The 19,693-nt window shown below is 46.3% G+C and overlaps 1 protein-coding gene across 2 annotated transcripts in view; it reads right to left on the bottom strand.

Moving 5' to 3' along the window:
- iars1 (isoleucyl-tRNA synthetase 1) overlaps nucleotides 1-19,693 on the bottom strand; it is a 147,308-nt gene that overhangs the window by 52,746 nt on the left and 74,869 nt on the right. For both annotated transcript variants that reach the window (XM_034166180.1, XM_034166181.1), the window contains exons 14-18: nucleotides 18,641-18,767; nucleotides 16,184-16,257; nucleotides 9,024-9,218; nucleotides 8,660-8,746; nucleotides 7,920-8,003 (exon numbers count right to left, since the gene is read on the bottom strand). In XM_034166180.1, coding sequence (XP_034022071.1) covers nucleotides 7,920-8,003; nucleotides 8,660-8,746; nucleotides 9,024-9,218; nucleotides 16,184-16,257; nucleotides 18,641-18,767 — 567 coding nt within the window. The remainder of the gene's footprint in view (nucleotides 1-7,919; nucleotides 8,004-8,659; nucleotides 8,747-9,023; nucleotides 9,219-16,183; nucleotides 16,258-18,640; nucleotides 18,768-19,693) is intronic.

The following is a 19,693-nucleotide window of genomic DNA, read 5'->3' as shown; positions in this document are numbered from 1 at the left end:
CTCGCTTCTTTTCTACATTCTCGCATTCTTAGAGGTTGAGAACGCATTTAGCTGCGATTGCCGCTCTTGCTTGTAGCCTCGCAACCCACCTTCGGTTGGAGCTACGTGCACTGCACATGTCCTCCAGAGGCTGCGAGACACGGCTTCACCGTTTTTTATATTCTTTGACGTCTGTCGTGAGTACACCTTCCTAAACGCCGGGTGCGCGCCTTCGTCGCTGCCCTGCTGGGTATTAGCTGTGTTGTTTCGATGAAAGCTGGCTATTTGTTTAGTTGTGTCACTAACCCGGTTAACTACGTGGTAGTGTGTGTATCAGAACCAGTATAGTGTACTGTGTTGGGCTTGCAGTGAGTGTTTTCCACTCCTTGAAGTACTTCGTCTGCACTGCCGCCATTTGCTAAGTTTAACAGCTCCGCTAGCAGCTAGTGTTGTCGTCGTTGCTCTAAGTGACTTAGCACTTGGGCTGTGAGTTTTTCGGCTGTGTGCATCGTGTTATTACTGTGGCTGTGAGTGCTTCACGCTCCGTGCCTCGTGTTACTATTTACACTGCGTGTGATTCACGCTTTATCTTTCCATTTGTAACCATCAGGGCTTGCGTTAGCCATCTGCACGCAGTCCACAATGTTGACAGGGCCTTTGTTGCATGGCTGTAGTACCTGTTTGACTCCCTTGAGCCCAGATGATGGACATATGTTTTGTCCCTCGTGTCTTGGGATCGGACACCTGAGGGAAGCCCTGACTGGCGATGCCTGCCTTAATTGTGCCAGCATGCCACTGGCAGAGAGATCTGCTAGACTTGCGGCATTGGAAAGTGAAATATCTAGTGCGACTTTGGCCTCCAGCCCCAGGAAGGAACCAAAGCGCCGTAAACGCCCACATGCAGGAGCCCCTTCTGCTAAGAAGGTTACTCATGACCATGCTTTGGCTGAAAAGGTCGAAACGTTGACTTCTGAGTTTGCTCAGATTAAGTCCTTGCTTCTGAATCTACAGCCTGGGGATGCAGTGACAGTTCCTGTTGTCCCTAATGAGGCTGATCAGACCAATGTAGTTACTCAGCAGGAGGAAGATGTCGTGTCTATTGCTGCAACTGATTCCTTGTACATGACAAGTGATATAAACTGTGTGGAGGATGAGGATGAGAGGGGTCTTTCTCCAAGCCATTCATTAGTGGGCTCTCATACCTCTGAGGCAGAGTCCATGCCGCAAACCGGACCTGGACTATCCTTTGTCAAGCAAGCTGTTCAGTTGGCTTTATCCAGGCTTGGGGTCGACAATCCCCCTGCGGAAACCACCGCTTCAAGTGCCTTTTTCAAAGTCACTCAGAAGCCTGAGTTCAACATTCCAGTTTCACAAACATATATCGAGGAGCTCCACTGATGTTGGGCGGACGCCAAATCATTGACCCATCTATCACAGGACTGCAGAGCCCTTAGCTCTATGTGTGATTCGGCGCAGTATGGTCTGAACCGTATGCCCGCCGTTGACAGCATTATTGCGAACCTGGTTGTGGCTCCAGCTGATGCTGCTCGGCCGGATGCCCGCTGCCCACGTCCTCAGTGTAGGGTCACTGATGACCTCCTCACCAAAAGCTATGACATAGCTGCTCGCATCAGTCGCCTAGGCAACTCACTGTCCCATTTAGCCCTTGCCCTCTCAAAGTCTTTGAGGGAGGCAGAGGTTGATGATGCCTCACTCCAAACCTTTGCTTATATGTCCAGAGAGCTTGGCAGACTGATGTCAACCCTTACCATCACTAGACGTCAGGTGTGGCTTGCGCAGTCCCCTCTGTCCGAATCCTGCAGAGGCACACTCCGTTCGCTGCCGGTTCTTCCAGGCCAAGTATTTGGACCTGCGGCCCAACAAACTTTGGAGCGTGCTGTTGAGGCTAGTAAATCTCGGCAACAGTTTGTTGACCTACACCGGTCTTCCAGACCTCAGCCAGTCAGACGTGCTACAGCTTTTCACTCTACATCCAGGCTTCCGCCGACTCCCAGAGCTGCACGTGCTTTTGCAGTTGAGGGCCAGCTCTCCCAGCAGCCTGCCTTTCGTGAGCCTACGGGCAAACCCCCGAGAACTGAACGGTTTCACAGAGCTTCCAGTAATCGCGCCCAGAGGTCCTCAGGGATGCGAGGCAGAGGTGGCCGGGTCTGACTGCCAATGTTTGGCCCCCAGCCGTTTTTCACAAAATCAATTCAGCCACTGGGAGGCTCAAGTTCAAGACCCATGGGTCATTTCAACCTTGTTCGAAGGTTACAGAATTCAGTTCAGATGTCGTCCTCCAAAGTTCAATGGGGTGAGGATGACTGTTGTTTCCGACTCGGTGCAGTCTGCTGCCCTACAACGGGAGATTTTGGAACTCCTGGAGAAGGGGGCCAAAGAACAAGTTCACAGTTCAGACCAGCTCAGGGGGTTCTATTCAATTTACTTCCTTGTTCCAAAGAAGGATGGCGGCTTTCGTCCTATCCTCGATCTCCGACGTCTGAATCGTTATATCAAACTGCTGCAGTTTCACATGCTCCGCACAGTAGACGTCCTTCAAACTATCACACCAGGAGACTGGTTCACAAGTGTCGACTTAAAAAATGCCTATTTCCATGTGCCAGTGGCGCCTCATCACAGGCAGTTTCTCTGCTTTGCTTTCGAAGGTCAGGCATACCAGTTCAGGGTGCTTCCTTTCGGCCTCTCTCTCGCCACTCATATATTTACCAGATGTATGGCTGCAGCACTAGCCCCACTGCAAGCTCTTGGATTAAGAATCCTACCCTACTTAGACGATTGGCTTGTCTGCGCTCCGACTCAGGAGCAGGCGCACAACGACACAGCTCTTCTACTGAACCATGTCTCTCATTTAGGATTCACAGTGAACGTTCGTTTGTTGACTGGGAACAAGAGACCTTCATCGGCATTGCCATCAACTCCCTGACTATGACTGCATCGCCATCCCCGCAGAGAGTGGACAATGTAATTCGTCTCGTCTCACACATTCAACGGGCTGTGACGCAGCCTTTTGGTTTGCTGCTCCAGTTGATGGGCAAATTGACTGCAATGTCGCTAGTGGTACATTTGGGACTTCTGTTCTTACGTCCCCTACAGATTTGGATCAACAACCTAGGCCTCAACTCAAAGTTGCATCAGCACAGGCTTGTACGACTCTCCAACCAGTGCCTTCTACACCTCAAACCCTGGGGAAACGTGGACTTCATCTGCAAGGGTGTCCCTCTAGGCTCTGTTCCTTCTCGCCGAGAGGTGGTTGTTACAGATGCATCACTCAAAGGTTGGCGGGCCGTGTGGAATCACAGGATGGTGAGGGGTGTCTGGAGTCCTCAGGAGAGACTCCAACACATAAAACATGCTGGAGCTTCACGCTGTGCGACTGGCTCTCAAGCATTTCCTCCCGGCCCTGAGAGGAAGACATGTTCTTGTCTGGTCGGACAACACGTCAACAGTCTATCACATAAACCATCAGGGGGCACCAGGTCCAATCACTCATTGGCAGAAACTCGGAAGCTTCTCTTATGGGCGTTGCCTTGCCTTCAGAGTGTCAGAGCAGTTCATCTGCCCGGTGTACGGAACAGCACAGCGGATTTACTCTCCAGACAGAAACCACCACCGGGAGAGTGGAGACTGAACCCGATTGTGGTCCAAATGATCTGGCAGAAATATGGTGCAGCGGAAGTGGACCTTTTCGCTTCAAGCACCTCGACACATTGCCCACGATGGTACTCCCTCTTGGAACGAGACAGCCTGCTGGGGCAGTATGCATTGGATCACCCGTGGCCGGATTGCCTCCTTTATGCCTTCCCTCCTCTCCTGCTGCTGATGTTGACACTGCACAGGATAGATCAGAGCAGCCACAGGGTGCTGCTGGTTGCTCCATTCTGGCCTGGGAGGATTTGGTTTCCCATGATTTACAAACTCCTCGAGGGAGAATCTTGGGCTCTCCCGGAGAGGAAGGATTTGTCGTCATAGCTACAGGGGAAGATTTGGCACCCTCACCCAGAACGCCTTCAACTGTATGTGTGGCCATTGAGGGGCCAGACTCCTTGTTAAGTTCTTGTGACCAGGCTGTTGTTCAGACTATCCTTAATTCACGTGCTGCTTCTACCAGGGCTTTGTATGACAACAGATGGAAGCTGTTTGCGCGGTGGTGTGAGAAACAAAAGTTAGACCCGGAGTACTGCCCTGTGCCTATTCTCCTCAAATATTTACAAGAACTGCTGGAGAAAGGACTTTCTGTCGCTACCTTGAAGGTTTATGTTGCTGCAATCTCTGCCCGGCACGTCTACGTTGATGGCCGGTCAGTGGGTTCACACCTCTTAGTGTGTCGTTTTTTGAAAGGTGCTCTACGTTTGCGGCCTCCAAGGCTTGCACGCGTACCTTCATGGGACCTTCCTCTAGTCCTGGAGGGTTTAAGCTTATCCCCTTTCGAACCAGTTGAAAGTGCTGATCTTAAATGGGTGTCAGTGAAGACTGCCTTTCTACTTGCACTGTCTTCGGCTAAGCGGGTGGGAGAGCTCCATGCCCTATCAGTCGCAGGGGACTGTTTGCGATGGAATTCTGACGGATCTGGGGTTACGCTGTGGCCTAATCCGTCCTTTTTACCCAAGAGAATTTCAACTTTTCATGTTAACCAGCCAGTTTCCTTGGCTGTGTATGTCCCGCATTCTGATCCAGGATCATCTGTTTCAGATTCCCTGTGTCCTGTCCGAATGTTGAAGCAGTACATTAGTGCAACTGCCGGGATCCGGAAAACGGATGCCCTGTTTGTGTGTTACGGTGATCACAAAAGAGGCTGTGCTGTCTCAAAGCAGCGACTCTCGCATTGGGTCGTGGATGCCATTTTACAAGTATGCAGGTCCAGAGGTCTTCAGCCTCCTAAGGTTACATGCCATTCCACCAAAGGGGTGTCCACCTCCTGGGCTGCACTGAGAGGTGTCCCTTTGAGTAATATTTGTGCTGCTGCTACGTGGGCTTCATCCTGTACCTTTGCCCGCTATTACAGACTGAATGTGGCTGCTCCTACTGCGGTGACTTCGGCGGTGTTGTCTGCCTCCACTCCCCACTGCTGATGCGAGGTGAGTGTGACTCTTCGTGACCTTGTTGGTATTAAGTCATCCAGGTGCTAAAGCACCGCCCTCTGGCGGTCATGAGGAATGAAATAGAACGAGAGTTACAAATGTAACTACAGTTCTATGAATTCCGGATGACCGCCAGAGTTGCTTGTCACTCAGAGTCTTGTGAGTTCATTCCGAAAAGAAGCGAGCGCTGGGTGCGTCTGGTATATAAAGACAACCAGTGACGTCACCCAGGTCACATTCAATGGCGTGACTTTGTTGGTATATATTCTCGACCTCTGTGCTGCGCACATGTAGTTATCCAGGTGCTAAAGCACTGCCCTCTGGCGGTCATCCGGAATTCATAGAACCGTAGTTACATTCGTAACTCTCGTTTTCTTCAGTCAAGTCAGGGGATGGATACATGAACATTTCCAATTCACTGAATATGTCTTGAACTTTATTTGCATAAATTATGAAGAAATACAAACAGTATGGCACTTTATGGTAAATCTGTGTGGTGTAAACAGTTCTCAAAAACTGAGTCACTGTGCAAGAAGGAGAAGAGTGAGGAAAGCCACCAAGACACTCAGACAACCCAGAGGAAGTTATAGGCTTCTCTGCCTGTGATTGGAGAAATTGTGCACAGTGCATGTTTTGCATCACCAGTTATACAGCTTCACGATGAAGTGGTATAGAGGAGGATTTTCTTTCACCAAAACATCAAATCTAGGCTTGCATCTCAGATGTACCTTCTGGCAAATTGTAGCCAAACTTTTTTTTTTTTTTTTAAAGAAAATCCTGAGTTTAAGAAAATTTTAGATTTTTTTTTTTTTTTATATTGAGAAGCTTGTATTTGAAATGGTATAAACAAATTAAAATGTGTGAAATGCCAAGGGGCTGAATACTTTTTGCAAGCCACTGTACCACACACACACCACCTAAATCGATCCTTGTCATTTGTGGATTGGACGTCACACTGCATTAATTATTTGTTGCATTGTGTCGAAAAATATTTCACTGTATGAGTTATGTAATTTTTCATGCAGTCTGGTACCATTTACTGTCTGTTTTGACTCCCTATGTTTCGCTCCACAGAATGACTCCACTACTTTTTCGTAAAAATGCAGCCGTGACACAAGGAATGTGCCTACAGCATGTGGAATTAGCCTGAAGATGCAACTTATAAAAGACAGGCATCCCATCCACAAGGAGACATGGACTCTCATCCACTTCATGCACTGGACCTTTATGGGACTTACTACTACTTCTTCTATATTTTGCATGTGAAGGTCAATTATTTTTGTAAGTGATGGTCAATTACAGGACAATGTGCTGATGCTGGGCACTGCCACATCTACCACAGTACAGAACTACCCTGAGTGCCAACCATGCAGGCAGACCACCTGAGCACCCACATTTGCTCAAAGTATCCATTTATCTGAACACCCAGGTGATATTTGAGCATGGCCATGGCCTTTCCCAGTATCCTGCACCATGCTCAGGGAAGAGCACTACATGAGTAGTGTTGTACCCGTGTTCCCAGAACACAGGACACCCCATCTGAGTCTCCCCACATCAATGTTGTTTGATACAAAGTTATTCCAGCAGTTCTCAGAGAAACCTAGTCCCAAAACAAACAGCTGTCAATCATCACCCCAGGTCACTGGATCACAAAGCAGCACACAGCCACAAGTGTTGCAGTTATCAATTTCATGCCCAGTGCCCACATCAAACCAATAGAAAATGCACAAATTTGTGCACTCACAGATGTGTCACTCTTCAAATTTGGTGTGGTCCAGCACAGTGCTGGTGAAATGCTATGGTGAGGAGGTAAAAAGGGTTTGGACAAAAGACCACCAAAACCCTGATCTAAAGTCCAGAGGAAGGATGTTGGTTCAACATTCATGGGCGGGATGCACATTAGTGCTCATCCATCCAGCGGAATTTAATTGAAACCAAAATTTTAAAATGACAAAGTAAACAGATTAACAGAAAAGATTTCACAATTCTGGTTTGTAATATGGTTTTTACGCTTTGTGTCTTCTTCCTCAGGTTCGCAGGAGGGCAGCACTATCACAGGGATGGCCATGGGAGAACAGCAGGGGTCTGTCTGAATAATATGAGATATGGAGGAGGTAGGGTGGTAGATGGAGGAAGGAACAACGTGCTTAACTGCTTCACCTCAGGGAGCTTTGGTGGATGATTGCAGCTCTGCAAGTGATCAGCTTGTGCACAATCTCTTTCCTTGCCAGAAAACCTCTCTGTCACCTACTGAGCCTTGTACTGCACTGGTATCAAGTACACACAGCTCTTCTAGGCATCAACAGATGGCACTTTGATCGGTGTAATTCATGTTATACCCATGATTAATAAAGTGGCTAAACACAATCACTTTGTGCCTTATTTTGCTCTTAGATTTAAATAGTTTAGTTTAAATAGTTATACATGGCCCAAATGCAGTTGCACTATGTACTTTAAACTATGTGCTAGATAATCAATGTTTTTGCTGTCAAACTTCTTCTGCAGCTCAAAGATTTAAAATAAAGTGCTGATTCTATGTGAAATAGAAGCTCTGAAAATAAATGGACTGCTGCCTTTCTTCATCTCTCCATCAGCACAGAAATAAGCACATGGTGCACATACATAGTGCTTTATTCATAAATCCATATGGCCATGCTTTTCCTACTGCTCAGGGCAAATGAGAAATTGTACAGAGCCAATGTGCACAATGACATGTTTCTACAGTATGAGACTTTGTGGGCATGTACATTTTTGGACCATTCCTGCTATTAACATAAGGCAGGATAACATGCACAAAATCTTGCCACTAATACACAAGCACACTCAGGAAAACGAACTAACCTGAGGGCATCAGCTCCATAGTTTTTGACTACTAGTCCTGGATCCGGGTAGTTCTTCTTGCGCTTGCTCATCTTCTGTCCATCACTACATGAAGAAATAAGGCAGTAATGCACATACACTCCCAGAATTCAAATCAATTAAGGTCTTCAGGGTCAGCAGGTCTGTGCTGCTTTTCAGCCCTGGGGCTGATAAGAGCAGTTCTCAAGACTAGATGTGTAAGCAAATATATCACAGTAACCTTGAGAAATGACACAAAATTAGGAAATGAAAGACCAGATAGGCGTGAAAAAACAAAACAACTAAAGTTGCAGTAGGGAAGAAGTGGGCAGATTCCATTGGGGAACAATAAAAAGGATAAGGGGAGACAAGTGGAGTAATAAAGGAACATGCAATGGAGACACGCACATCCAAGGCACATAAAAAGAAGTGCAGGACCAAAAACAATATCACAGAGAAAAACCAAATGATCCGCACAGCCACAGAGCTCCCAGACAAAAAAAAAAAAAATTATTTACCAAAACATAAGTGTAACGTTTCGGGCATCTGCCCTTCGTTAGACGAAGACAACTGGTTCACATTTGGTGTGCAGATCATTTGCATTTCTCTGTAATCAAGGAACATAACATGGTTTGACAAACACAAATACTAGAAAATCAACATAAATAAAAGCAAGAAAACAAATGCACGAACACACACACGTGCGCGCACACACAGGCACACAAGTAAAGCAACAGACTAACCTGGCAAGTACCAATCCATTTACAATGACATTCTTGAAGGGTGGCCTTCCAAAGAGTGCTGTGGAGAGCACCAACAAGGTATAGAACCTGTAATATAAAACAGGATCTCAGTGTCAATTCAAATGTACATAGTGTAAACACAAATAAAAGTGTAGACAAATATATCAACAAACAAGTGCACAGATAGCGATAATGGATAGAATAGCGTTAATTCTTGAAACTATAGAAATTCACTCAAATTTATGTTGCTTATTACAGTATTTTTGAAACTAAAGAATATACTTGTATACGTAAGGTCACAAGCGCTTTAACAACAGAGTTATGAAGAAAAGGTTTCCCAATTCATATGTAAGGAGCAACTTACCATCCCCGGGTCTGGTCAATGCCTTCAGCGATGAAGTCAGCTGGGAAAGAGTCCTCAAACTCCTTCCTGTTTTCAAACGGGTAGTGAACCTGGGCATAAGGCATACTGCCACTCTCAAACCAACAGTCAAACACCTCTGTGACCCTCCGCAGGACACCTTTACCACATCGTGATGGAATTGTCAGGCCATCAATGCTGTGTAGACAGAAACAAGGAGGGTCAGTGGGGACAAAGAGGGAACAACGTGCAAATTCTGAAGATGTATGGCAGCAATAACAGTTGAACCCGCATTTTAACATTTGCTCACTCCACATATCCAAGGCATTTTGGCTGCTGTCCTAATTGAGGATTTGTAATGTTTTACCTCTGGGATTGAAATTAAACAAGAGAACAGAAGTGCTCATGTTGTTCTGACACTTACCGGAATCAGAAAGTGTCTTTTTACCTGACTGAAAAACTCTGAAAGAGCACCCAGGAATGTTTAATCACAGAAGTGTCAATAAAATAAATAAAATAATAAGTAAATAAATAATAATAAAATAAGTAAATAAAAAATTATTGCACAGGCACAACTATGCAATAATCATGCTATCTAATCAGCATCTTGATATGCCACACCTGTGAGGTGGGATGGATTACCTTATAGCTTATCTGTACAGAATGTTTTCGATCAGTGGTGTCCAAAGTAGTCCAGAAAAGGCCAAGGGGGTGCAGATTTTCTTTGAAGCCACTGACTCAGCAAGTGATTTCACTGATGAACTCATCCCCTCTGCTCAAAATGATGGAAATCAGTCAGAATTTGAAGTCCCACAGGGCCGTAGCCCTGCCATTGTCCATCACCGTTGGTGGCATTTCCCATCGGGACTTGGTGACTTGTAATCCGTATGCAGCAGATATTCCTGTACACAATTCCTGACACGTGGTTGTATCTCTCAGTGTACGCTGTCCCAGCTTGCATCCTGCTACTATGTGCTGGACTATCTCTGGAGCACATTTGCACAGCCTGAAACTAGGATCCTGTTGGCTGTGGTAGACTCCTGCCTCTATGGACCTGGTGCTTAGGGCTTGTTCTTTTACCGCCATGATCACAGCTGCTGTGCTATCCTTTAGGCGGGGCTTTTCTAGCCACTGGTAGGTCTTCTTGATGCCTGCCACTTTTTCTATCTGGTGATGGTACATCCCACGGAGAAGCTTGGTCGTCAATGATATTTTCTCTCTCTGTGTGTGTGTGTGTGTATGCAGTGGGGAAAATAAGTATTTGACCCCCTGTCAGTTTTGCAGGTTTTCCCACCTACAAAGAATGGAGAGGTCTGTAATTTTTTATCGTAGGTACACTTCAACTGAGACAGAATCTAAAAAAAAAAAAATCTAGTAAATCAAACTATGATTTTTAAATAATTAATTTGCATTTTATCGCATAAAATAAGTATTTGACCCCCTAGAAAAACAGAGCTTAACAATTGGTACAGAAACATTTGTCTGCCATTGCAGAGGTCAGACATTTCCTGTAGTTCTTGACCAAGTTTTCACACACTGCAACTGGGATTTTGGTCCACTCCTCCATACAGATCTTTTCCAAATCTTTCAGGTTTGGAGTTTCAGCTCCTTCCAAAGATCTTCTATTGAGTTCAGGTCTGGAGACTGGCCAGGCCACTCCAGGACCTTGAAATGCTTCTTGCAGAGCCCCTCCTTAGTTGCCCTGGCTGTGTGTTTGGGGTCATTGTCATGCTGGAAGACCCAGCCATGACCCATCTTCAATGCTCTTACTGAGGGAAGGAAGTTGTTTGCCAAAAGCTCGCAATACTTGACCCCATCCATCCCCCCTTCAATACGGTGCAGTCGGCCTGTCCCCTTTGCAGAAAAGCACCCCCAGAGTATGATGTTTCCACCTCCATGCTTCACGGTTGGGATGGTTTTCTTGGAGTTGTTCTCATCCTCTAAACATGGTAAGTGGAGTTGATTCCAAAAAGCTCTATTTTGGTCTCATCTGACCACATGACCTTCTCCCATGCCTCCTCTGGATAATCCAGATGGTCACTGGTGAACTTCAAATGGGCCTAGACATGTGCTGGCTTGAGCAGGGGTACCTTGCTGCCCTGCAGAATTTTAAACCATGACAGCACCATGTGTTACTAATGTAATCTTTGTGACTGGTCCAAGCTCTCTTCAGGTCATTGACCAGGTCCTCCTGTGTAGTTCTGAGCTTTCTCAGAATCATCCTTACCACACAAAGTGAGATCTTGCATGGAATCCCAGACCGAGGGAGATTGACAGTCATCTTGTGTTTCTTCCATTTTCTAATAAATAATCATAACAGTTGTCTTCTACCAAGCTGCTTGCCTGTTGTCCTGTAGTCCATCCCAGCCTTGTGCAGGTCTACAGTTTTGTCCCTGGTGTCCTTAGACAGCTCTTTGGTCTTGGCTATGGTGGACAGGTTGGAGTGTGATTGACTGAGTGTGTGAACAGGTGTCTTTTATACAGGTAACAAGTTCAAACAGAATAAGAGAGCTTCTTAAAGAAAAATTAACAGGTCTGTGTGAGCCAGAATTCTTGCTGGTTGGTAGGGGGTCAAATACTTATTTTATGCAATAAAATGCAAATTAATTATTTAAAAATCATACAATGTGATTTTCAGGATTTTTTTTTTAGATTCTCTCTCACAGTTGAAGTGTACCTACGATAAAAATTAGACCTCTCCAGTCATTGTAGGTGGGAAAACCAACAAAACTGACAGGGGGTCAAATACTTTTTCCCCCACCATATATATATATATATATATATATATATATATATATATATATATATATATATATATATATATATATATATATATATATATACACACACACACACATGCATGTGTGTGTATTCTTTACAGTTTCTTACGAGAGCCAGTTGAGCCTGACCTAGAAATAGTAGAGCGTGGATCTCCATCTTTTGCATTCTGAGAAACCAACCTTTCTCGAGAATGTGTCAAATTTTGACTCACTGGATGCAATGTTGAGAAATGTTGGTATCTCAGAATGAAAAAGATGGAGAACCATACCATACGTCTTATGGGTCAGGCTCAAAACTTCTCAATCACCTCTTATGAAGTTCAATGCATTCTCCAAACCTTGAACAAGCAAAACAACAGAGCAGGAAGAAATTCTCCATTAATTAAAAACACCTAACTCCATGAATGTGATTAAAGGCATATATACAAATAATGAGTAAAGTAATCTGTTTTCTTCTGATAGACCAGTGAGATTACAATGAAATGGAGGGCAGGAAAATTGTGGCGAATGCCCCAAGAAGACACACACATGCACACTGCATTGCAAGCTTCCCTCTCATACATGTGAAGAGATACTGTGAACCTGAAGGCAGCTCTCTGTCATAGACATATGGAGACATGCTCATGTCCATGTACACATGCCACTAAGTACATGCTCATGTGGCAATACAGGTGGCTGAACAGTCACTTAATTGTCAATTCAATTTATTTAATTTACATAGCGCCAAATTACAACAAAGCTGCCTCAAGCTGCTTCACACAAGTAAGGTCTAACCTTACTAACCCGTAGAGCAAGCACACAGGCGACAGTGGTAAGGAAAAACTCCCTCTGATGATCTGAGGAAGAAACCTTATGCAGACCAGACCCAAAGGGGTGACCCAATGCTTCGGCCATTCTAGCAATTACAAGGTTTTGTAAAGTTTTACAAAGCTGGAAAAATAGAAAATATAGAGAAGATAAAAAGTCCACACAGGTGTCAGCATCACAGGCAAGGGTTATCCACGCCGTCAGTGGGCCTGTCCCCGCAACAGGGTCACTTGCAAATGCAGACTGCAGCATGCAGCACCCGCCTCAGGCCTTCCACCTCATAGTCCATCCAGGCCCTTCAGTTCAGATCTGTCTGTCCTTTGTATCTCGGACGGAGAGAAAAAGAGCAGAAAGAGTTGGCCAAAACAAAATACACCTAAGGTATAATTTATCAGCAGTAAATCAACAGAAAAATACAAATGGGTGGCGCGGGCCCCTCCTGCTGCAGTCTTCACCCACTTTTCCTCAATTTGGATGACGGACTGCTTCAAGTTTAGTGCACATAAACAATGTCAAATGTATATGTGTTGTCTTTAATTCTGATGTGTGCCATTATTACGGTAAACTAGTAATAATTGTGGATTCCATCCATCCATCCATCCATTTTCTTCCACTTTATCCGGAGTCGGGTCGCGGGGGCAGCAGCTCAAGCAAAGCCGCCCAGACCTCCCGATCCACACACACCTCCTCCAGCTCCTCTGGGGGAACCCCAAGGCGTTCCCAAACCAGCCAAGAGATGTAGTCCCTCCAGCGTGTCCTGGATCTTCCCCGGGGCCTCCTCCCAGTGGGACGTGCCCGGAACACCTCTCCAGCGAGGCGTCCAGGGGGCATCTGGAAAAGATGCCCGAGCCACCTCAACTGACTCCTTTCGACGTGGAGGAGCAGCGGCTCGACTCCGAGCTCCTCCCGAGTGACCGAGCTCCTCACCCTATCTCTAAGGGAGCGCCCAGCCACCCTGCGGAGGAAACTCATCTCGGCCGCTTGTACTCGCAATCTCGTTCTTTCGGTCATGAGCCAAATCTCATGACCATAGGTGAGGATCGGAACGTAGATCGATCGGTAAATCGAAAGCTCTGCCCCCCTACTCAGCTCTCTCTTCACCACGACGGTCCGATACAGCGACCGCATCACTGCAGATGCTGCACCGATCCGTCTATCGATCTCACGCTTCATCCGTCCCTCACTCGTGAACAAGACCTCGAGATACTTAAACTCCTCCACTTGAGGCAAGGACACTCCACCGACCTGAAGAGGGCAAAGCGCCTTTTTCCGGTCGAGAACCATGGCCTCGGATTTGGAGGTGCTGATCTTCATCCCGAACGCTTCACACTCGGCTGCAAACTGCCCCAGTGCACGCTGAAGGTCCTGATTTGACGAAGCCAACAGAACCACATCGTCCGCAAACAGCAGAGACGAGATTCTGTGGTTCCCAAACCAGACCCCCTCTAGCCTGGCTGCGCCTAGAAATTCTGTCCATAAAAATAATGAACAGAACCGGTGACAAAGGGCAGCCCTGGCGGAGGCCAACATGCACTGGAAACAGGTTTGACTAACTACCGGCAATGCGAACCAAGCTCCTGCTGCAGTTGTACAGGGACCGGATAGCCCTTAGCAAAGGACCCCGGACCCCGTACTCCCGGAGCACTCCCCACAGGGTGCGCCGAGGTACACGGTCGAATGCCTTCTCCAGATCCACAAAGCACATGTGGACTGGTTGGGCAAACTCCCATGAACCCTCGAGCACCCGATGGAGCGTGTAGAGCTGGTCCAGTGTGCCGCGACCAGGACGAAAACCACACTGCTCCTCCTGAATCCGAGGTTCGACCATCGGTCGAATTCTCCTCTCCAGTACTCTGGAATAGACCTTACCGGGGAGGCTGAGGAGTGTGATCCCCCTATAGTTGGAACACACCCTCCGGTCCCCCTTCTTAAACAGAGGGACCACCACCCCGGTCTGCCAATCCAGAGGCACTGTCCCCAATCGCCACGCGATGTTGCAGAGGCGTGTCAGCCAAGACAGTCCCACAACATCCAGAGACTTAAGGTACTCAGGACGGATTTCATCCACCCCAGGAGCTTTGCCACCGAGGAGCTTTCTAACCACCTCGGTGACTTCGGCCTGGGTAATGGACGAGTCCGCCTCCGAGTCCCCAGTCTCTGCTTCCTCTTCGGAAGACGTGACGATGGGATTGAGGAGATCCTCGAAGTACTCCTGCCACCGCCCGACAACATCCCCAGGCAGGGTCAATAGCTCCCCACCCGCACCGTAAACAGTGCTGGTGGAGAGCTGCTTCCGCCTCCTGAGGCATCGGACGGTTTGCCAGAATCTCTTCGAGGCCGACCGATAGTCCTCCTCCATAGCCTCCCCGAACTCCTCCCAGACCCGAGTTTTTGCCTCTGCGACCGCACGGGCTGCGGCACGCTTGGCCTGCCGGTACCTGTCAGCTGCCTCTGGGATCCCACCTACTAACAAAGATAAGTAGGACTCCTTCTTCAGCTTGATGGCATCCCTTACTTCCGGTGTCCACCACCGGGTTCGGGGATTGCCACCACGACAGGCACCAGAGACCTTGCGACCACAGCTACGAGCAGCCGCATCAACAATGGAGGTGGAGAACATGGTCCACTCGGACTCCATGTCTCCAACCTCCCCCGGGATCTGGGAGAAGCTCTCCCGGAGGTGGGAGTTGAAGACCTCGCTGACAGAGGGTTCCGCCAGTCGTTCCCAGCAGACCCTCACGATACGTTTGGGCCTGCCAGGTCTTACCGGCTTCCTACCCTCCCAGCGGATCCAACTCACCACCAGGTGGTGATCAGTCGACAGCTCTGCCCCTCTCTTCACTCGAGTGTCCTGGTGCCACGTGCACTTATGGACACTCTTGTGCTCGAACATGGTGTTCGTGATGGACAAACTGTGACTAGCACATAAGTCCAACAACTGAACACCACTCGGGTTCAGATCGGGGAGGCCGTGCTTCCCGATCACCCCCCTCCAGGTCTCACTGTCGCCTGGGCATTGAAATCCCCCAGGAGAACAATCTAGTACCCCTCCCAGGGACTGCAGGAAGGTTGGGTACTCTGCACTGCTGCTCGGCCCGTAGGCCGAGACAACGGTGAGAGACCTGTCCCCGACCCGAAGGCATAGGGACGCGACCCTCTCGTTCACCAGAGTGAACTCCAACACTTGGCGACTGAGCTGGGGAGCAATAAGCAATGCGACCCCAGCCCCTCTCCAGGAGTTGGGTAATTGGTTAATTGTGGATTAATTGCTGTATTTTGTCTGAGGTAATTGGAGTGTAAATGTAATTTCGTTGTTGCACTCGTGTAATGACAATGACAATAAATCTCATCTCATCTCAAATTACTAAGGTGATCATCAGCCACTAGCCCAAAGCTTCACTCACAGACCCAAAATTTAGATAAAGCTGAGGCGAGACCCGTTCTGTTGCTCATATAAAGGATTGGAAGCATACTACCATAATATGCCAGTATGCTAGCCATTCAACAGGGAGAATAAATGCGTCTTAAGTCTACATTTGACAGTCTCCGCAGAATCTGACTGTTTTATTCACTTACTTCTCCCGATGCAGATCAGTTACTTTGGCTCCAGTCAGCTCCTCCAGTTCTGCCATGGACCCTATACACACCACCTACACGTGCACAGATTATACACAATACACAGTGTCACAAAATCTGTTTAAATTTCTGATTCCCTCTGTTTTGGCAGAACCTTCATGACAGTCTCTAGCACCTACAATGTTATAACTGTGCCTAACCATCAGATCAGCTTGGCCGTCAGGCCAAAAAGAACCCCTCCAGCATGTCCTGGGTCTTCACCTCCAGTTGGAGGGGGTATCCTCATTAAATGCCTGAACCACATCAGCTGGCTCTTCACAATGCAAAGAAACAGCTCTTCTACTCCAAGACCTGTCCGGATATCTGAGCTTTCTCACCCTGTCCCTGGGTGTAAGCCCAGATAGCTGATGGAAGAATGTTATTTCCGCCGCTTGAATCTGTGACCTTGTTCTTTCAGGCATGACCCAAAGTTCATGACTATAGGTGAGGATAGGAACGCAAGTCGACCGGTGAATGGAAAGTCTTGCCTTCTGGCTCAGCTCTTTCTTCACCATGATGGTCCAGCACAACGTCCTCAGAACATGACACAGCTCCAGTCTGTCTATTGATCTCATGCTCCATCATGCCATCACTTGGGACAATAACTCTGCCCTGACCCAATTAGAATAGCTGAACTTGAATCAACTGGGGTGAGGATCAGCACATCCAAATCTGAGTCCATAGCCCTCTGAGTCCATAGCCCTCTGTTGGAAAAAGGTTGATATCCCCTCTGGGTCAGGGAAAAGTTGCATCCCCAAGTGGTGAAGTTCAAGTATCCTGTGTTCCTGTTCATGAATGGGGACAAGATGAAGCACTCCAGCAATTTTTTTTTTTTAACTTCTCGCTGTCACCACATTTAAAACTGCAGCCTATATAAATGGAATGTCATGAGATCTTTGTGTCTTTATTGTACAGGAGGTAAGTTAATCCCAAAATTAAATTCTGATAGATTTTCCTATCTTTCTTTGTTTTTATAACTTTAAAATAGGCCTACTTCAACACATTTCTTGACTAACTGTACCTTAGGAAGTATGGAAAAGTGTGTTATGTGAGCCCCTCAGAGAGTTAACCTGTAGGCTGTGCTCTAGTTTTACCACAGCACCAGGTACCATGGCCCAGATAGAGCCCCATACACAACCAGAAAGCTGAACAGATATATACCCAAAAAGAAACAAAGATGCAGAACACAAACAAAAACACAATAAAAGACAAATTGCACTGGCTGATAGAGACAAAGGCACAGACAGATAGACATTGTTACAGCTTTTGCATTGGACGCATGGCGTGCCGTTAAGGGCGAAGTGGAAATAAGCACCAGGGAGCGCGAGTGCACTGGAAACAGTCACATACTATTTTCAGCAAACAGGTCGCTGGTTGTCCCTCTTTCAGCAGTGGGACCAACACTTCATTTTTTAAACACTCAAACAACCCAATTCTGACAATACCATTCAGCTTAGTCTATTTCACACAGTGAGCTGGAATTGACAATGAACATTTATAACAAAATGAACACTTATTGTTTGGCTCACATCTCTACAGTCTAACTCTTCCTCCTTTTGATTGTATTTCCACCTTCTATACTCACTGACTGCATTTTCTTCACTGGCTAATTTATTCTGCCTCCTCCTTTTTTCCCCTCCCAAATTTCTCATGTCTTGCTCTAATTGTTGTTTGTATTGAGAACCTTTTGAAGTTGCTTCAGCCAGCATCAAGGGAAACAAAGCACATGTTGATTTGTATATATCTGCTCTTTACATCAATGAATGATTCATGTGCTGAGTTTACATCAGCACTCAGAAATGGTGGCTGAGGCAGTCAAATGACTGAAGACGTCAGGCTAGGCTATGATTTGGCATAATGGCCATCTCACTGTGCAATGCCTGACATCTCTCAAAGCCATCATCGCCCAAACACATCAACTGCCAGTGATGCCAAACTATGTTGGAATCCAAAACAGGAATGTCAGAAAAGTGTCCACCCTGCCAATTTATGAGCTAAAAGTACCAGCTGGATTAATCACTTCTGTGCTCTTGCACTACAATTAATTTCTCTTAAAAACACACACACACATGCAAAAACAGCACTTGCATAAAGTGCAAAAATACATCATTTTAATTAGGGCCTCCTATATTTACCCAAAACTGATTTGTTACCATTAATTCCAAGCACAAAAAAAAAAAAAACAATCACTCAGCTAAAACCCGCATGAAGGTTTGCAAACATCATGGTGCTCAGATGCCGTATCTGGCAATGTGCAGCAATGCTAATGGCACTTTTTCATCAGTCTGATGTATTGTGGTTGCAAATAATCAGTTTCCTCATAAGAGAAACACAATATTTGTTCAAAACAAAGACATCATAAAATGACATACCAGAAACAATGCCTTTACTAGATTCATATTTGTTCAATTTCCTTACCTCTTCAAAGTCATCACTGATCCAAAGAGGGATTGGCGTGCCCCAGTAACGATTTCTTGAAACTGCCCAGTCCCGTGCATCTCTCAACCAGTTTCCAAAACGCTTCTCACGCACAAACTCTGGAACCCTGCAAAGACAGAGGTACTATGAAATATGTTCATTTTCAACTACATAAATACCAGCCATATTTTGTATCACATAAACAATCACTCCTGTGGATGGTGGCATGTGGTGTAGCCTTTATTACATTCATTCATTCATTCATTCTCTATACAAGCTTACTCCAATCATGGGTCACGGGGACCTTGATTACATAACATACATTTTAAAAATGACTGTCCTTTCGCAGATTACTATACCGCAGACTTGCGTATAGTAACTTATAAATCAGGATGTCATAAGAACCGATACTTTGGTACCAAGCCGGTACCAAAATTTTAATTCTCTGCATTTCTGACGAAAGGATACCTCAAGTTTACCTAAGCACCTAAAACACTGATCCAGATGTTTGAAGATGAATGAGTTTCAATTCATGTTAACAATGTTTTATTCTGTTAGCATTTAGGCTGATGTAATGTAGCCATACCTTGCAGGACTGTCCCAAACGTTCTGCATCCTGTAAAACTATAGTGTTTGTTCTTCAAATAAATATATCTAGTCTGCAGTTGCAAGTCAAACTTTAACAAATCTACCAGCCAGACATGGGTACAATGTCTTAAGAGTACAACTGTCAAGCTGGACCATATCATGAACCAACCCTTTGTAAAACCTCACAGACACACTCAGGAGAGCCATGGACAGCTGGTCGCAACCATAGGTCACAACACGTTAGCGTTGCGAATAAAAATTAAATCTGGCCAAATGAAACTAGACTGCCAGGGCCCTGTGGGTTACCAGCACAATTATAGCCCAAGGCAACATCGCCATTTTCATTATAAAAATGGCCAACAATTCCAAACAAACAAATCTACGCAAATAATTCTGGAACAGGAACAATGTCAATGACCAATATTGTGCCCTTGTTAAATTAAAAGAAAGGCTGTCGGACAATTT

The sequence above is a fragment of the Thalassophryne amazonica genome, chromosome 3 (assembly GCF_902500255.1).
Source record: "Thalassophryne amazonica chromosome 3, fThaAma1.1, whole genome shotgun sequence".
Taxonomy (NCBI): Eukaryota; Metazoa; Chordata; class Actinopteri; order Batrachoidiformes; family Batrachoididae; genus Thalassophryne; species Thalassophryne amazonica.
The sequence above is the reverse complement of the archived record's forward strand: the minus strand, read 5'-3'. Positions and strand labels throughout refer to the sequence as shown.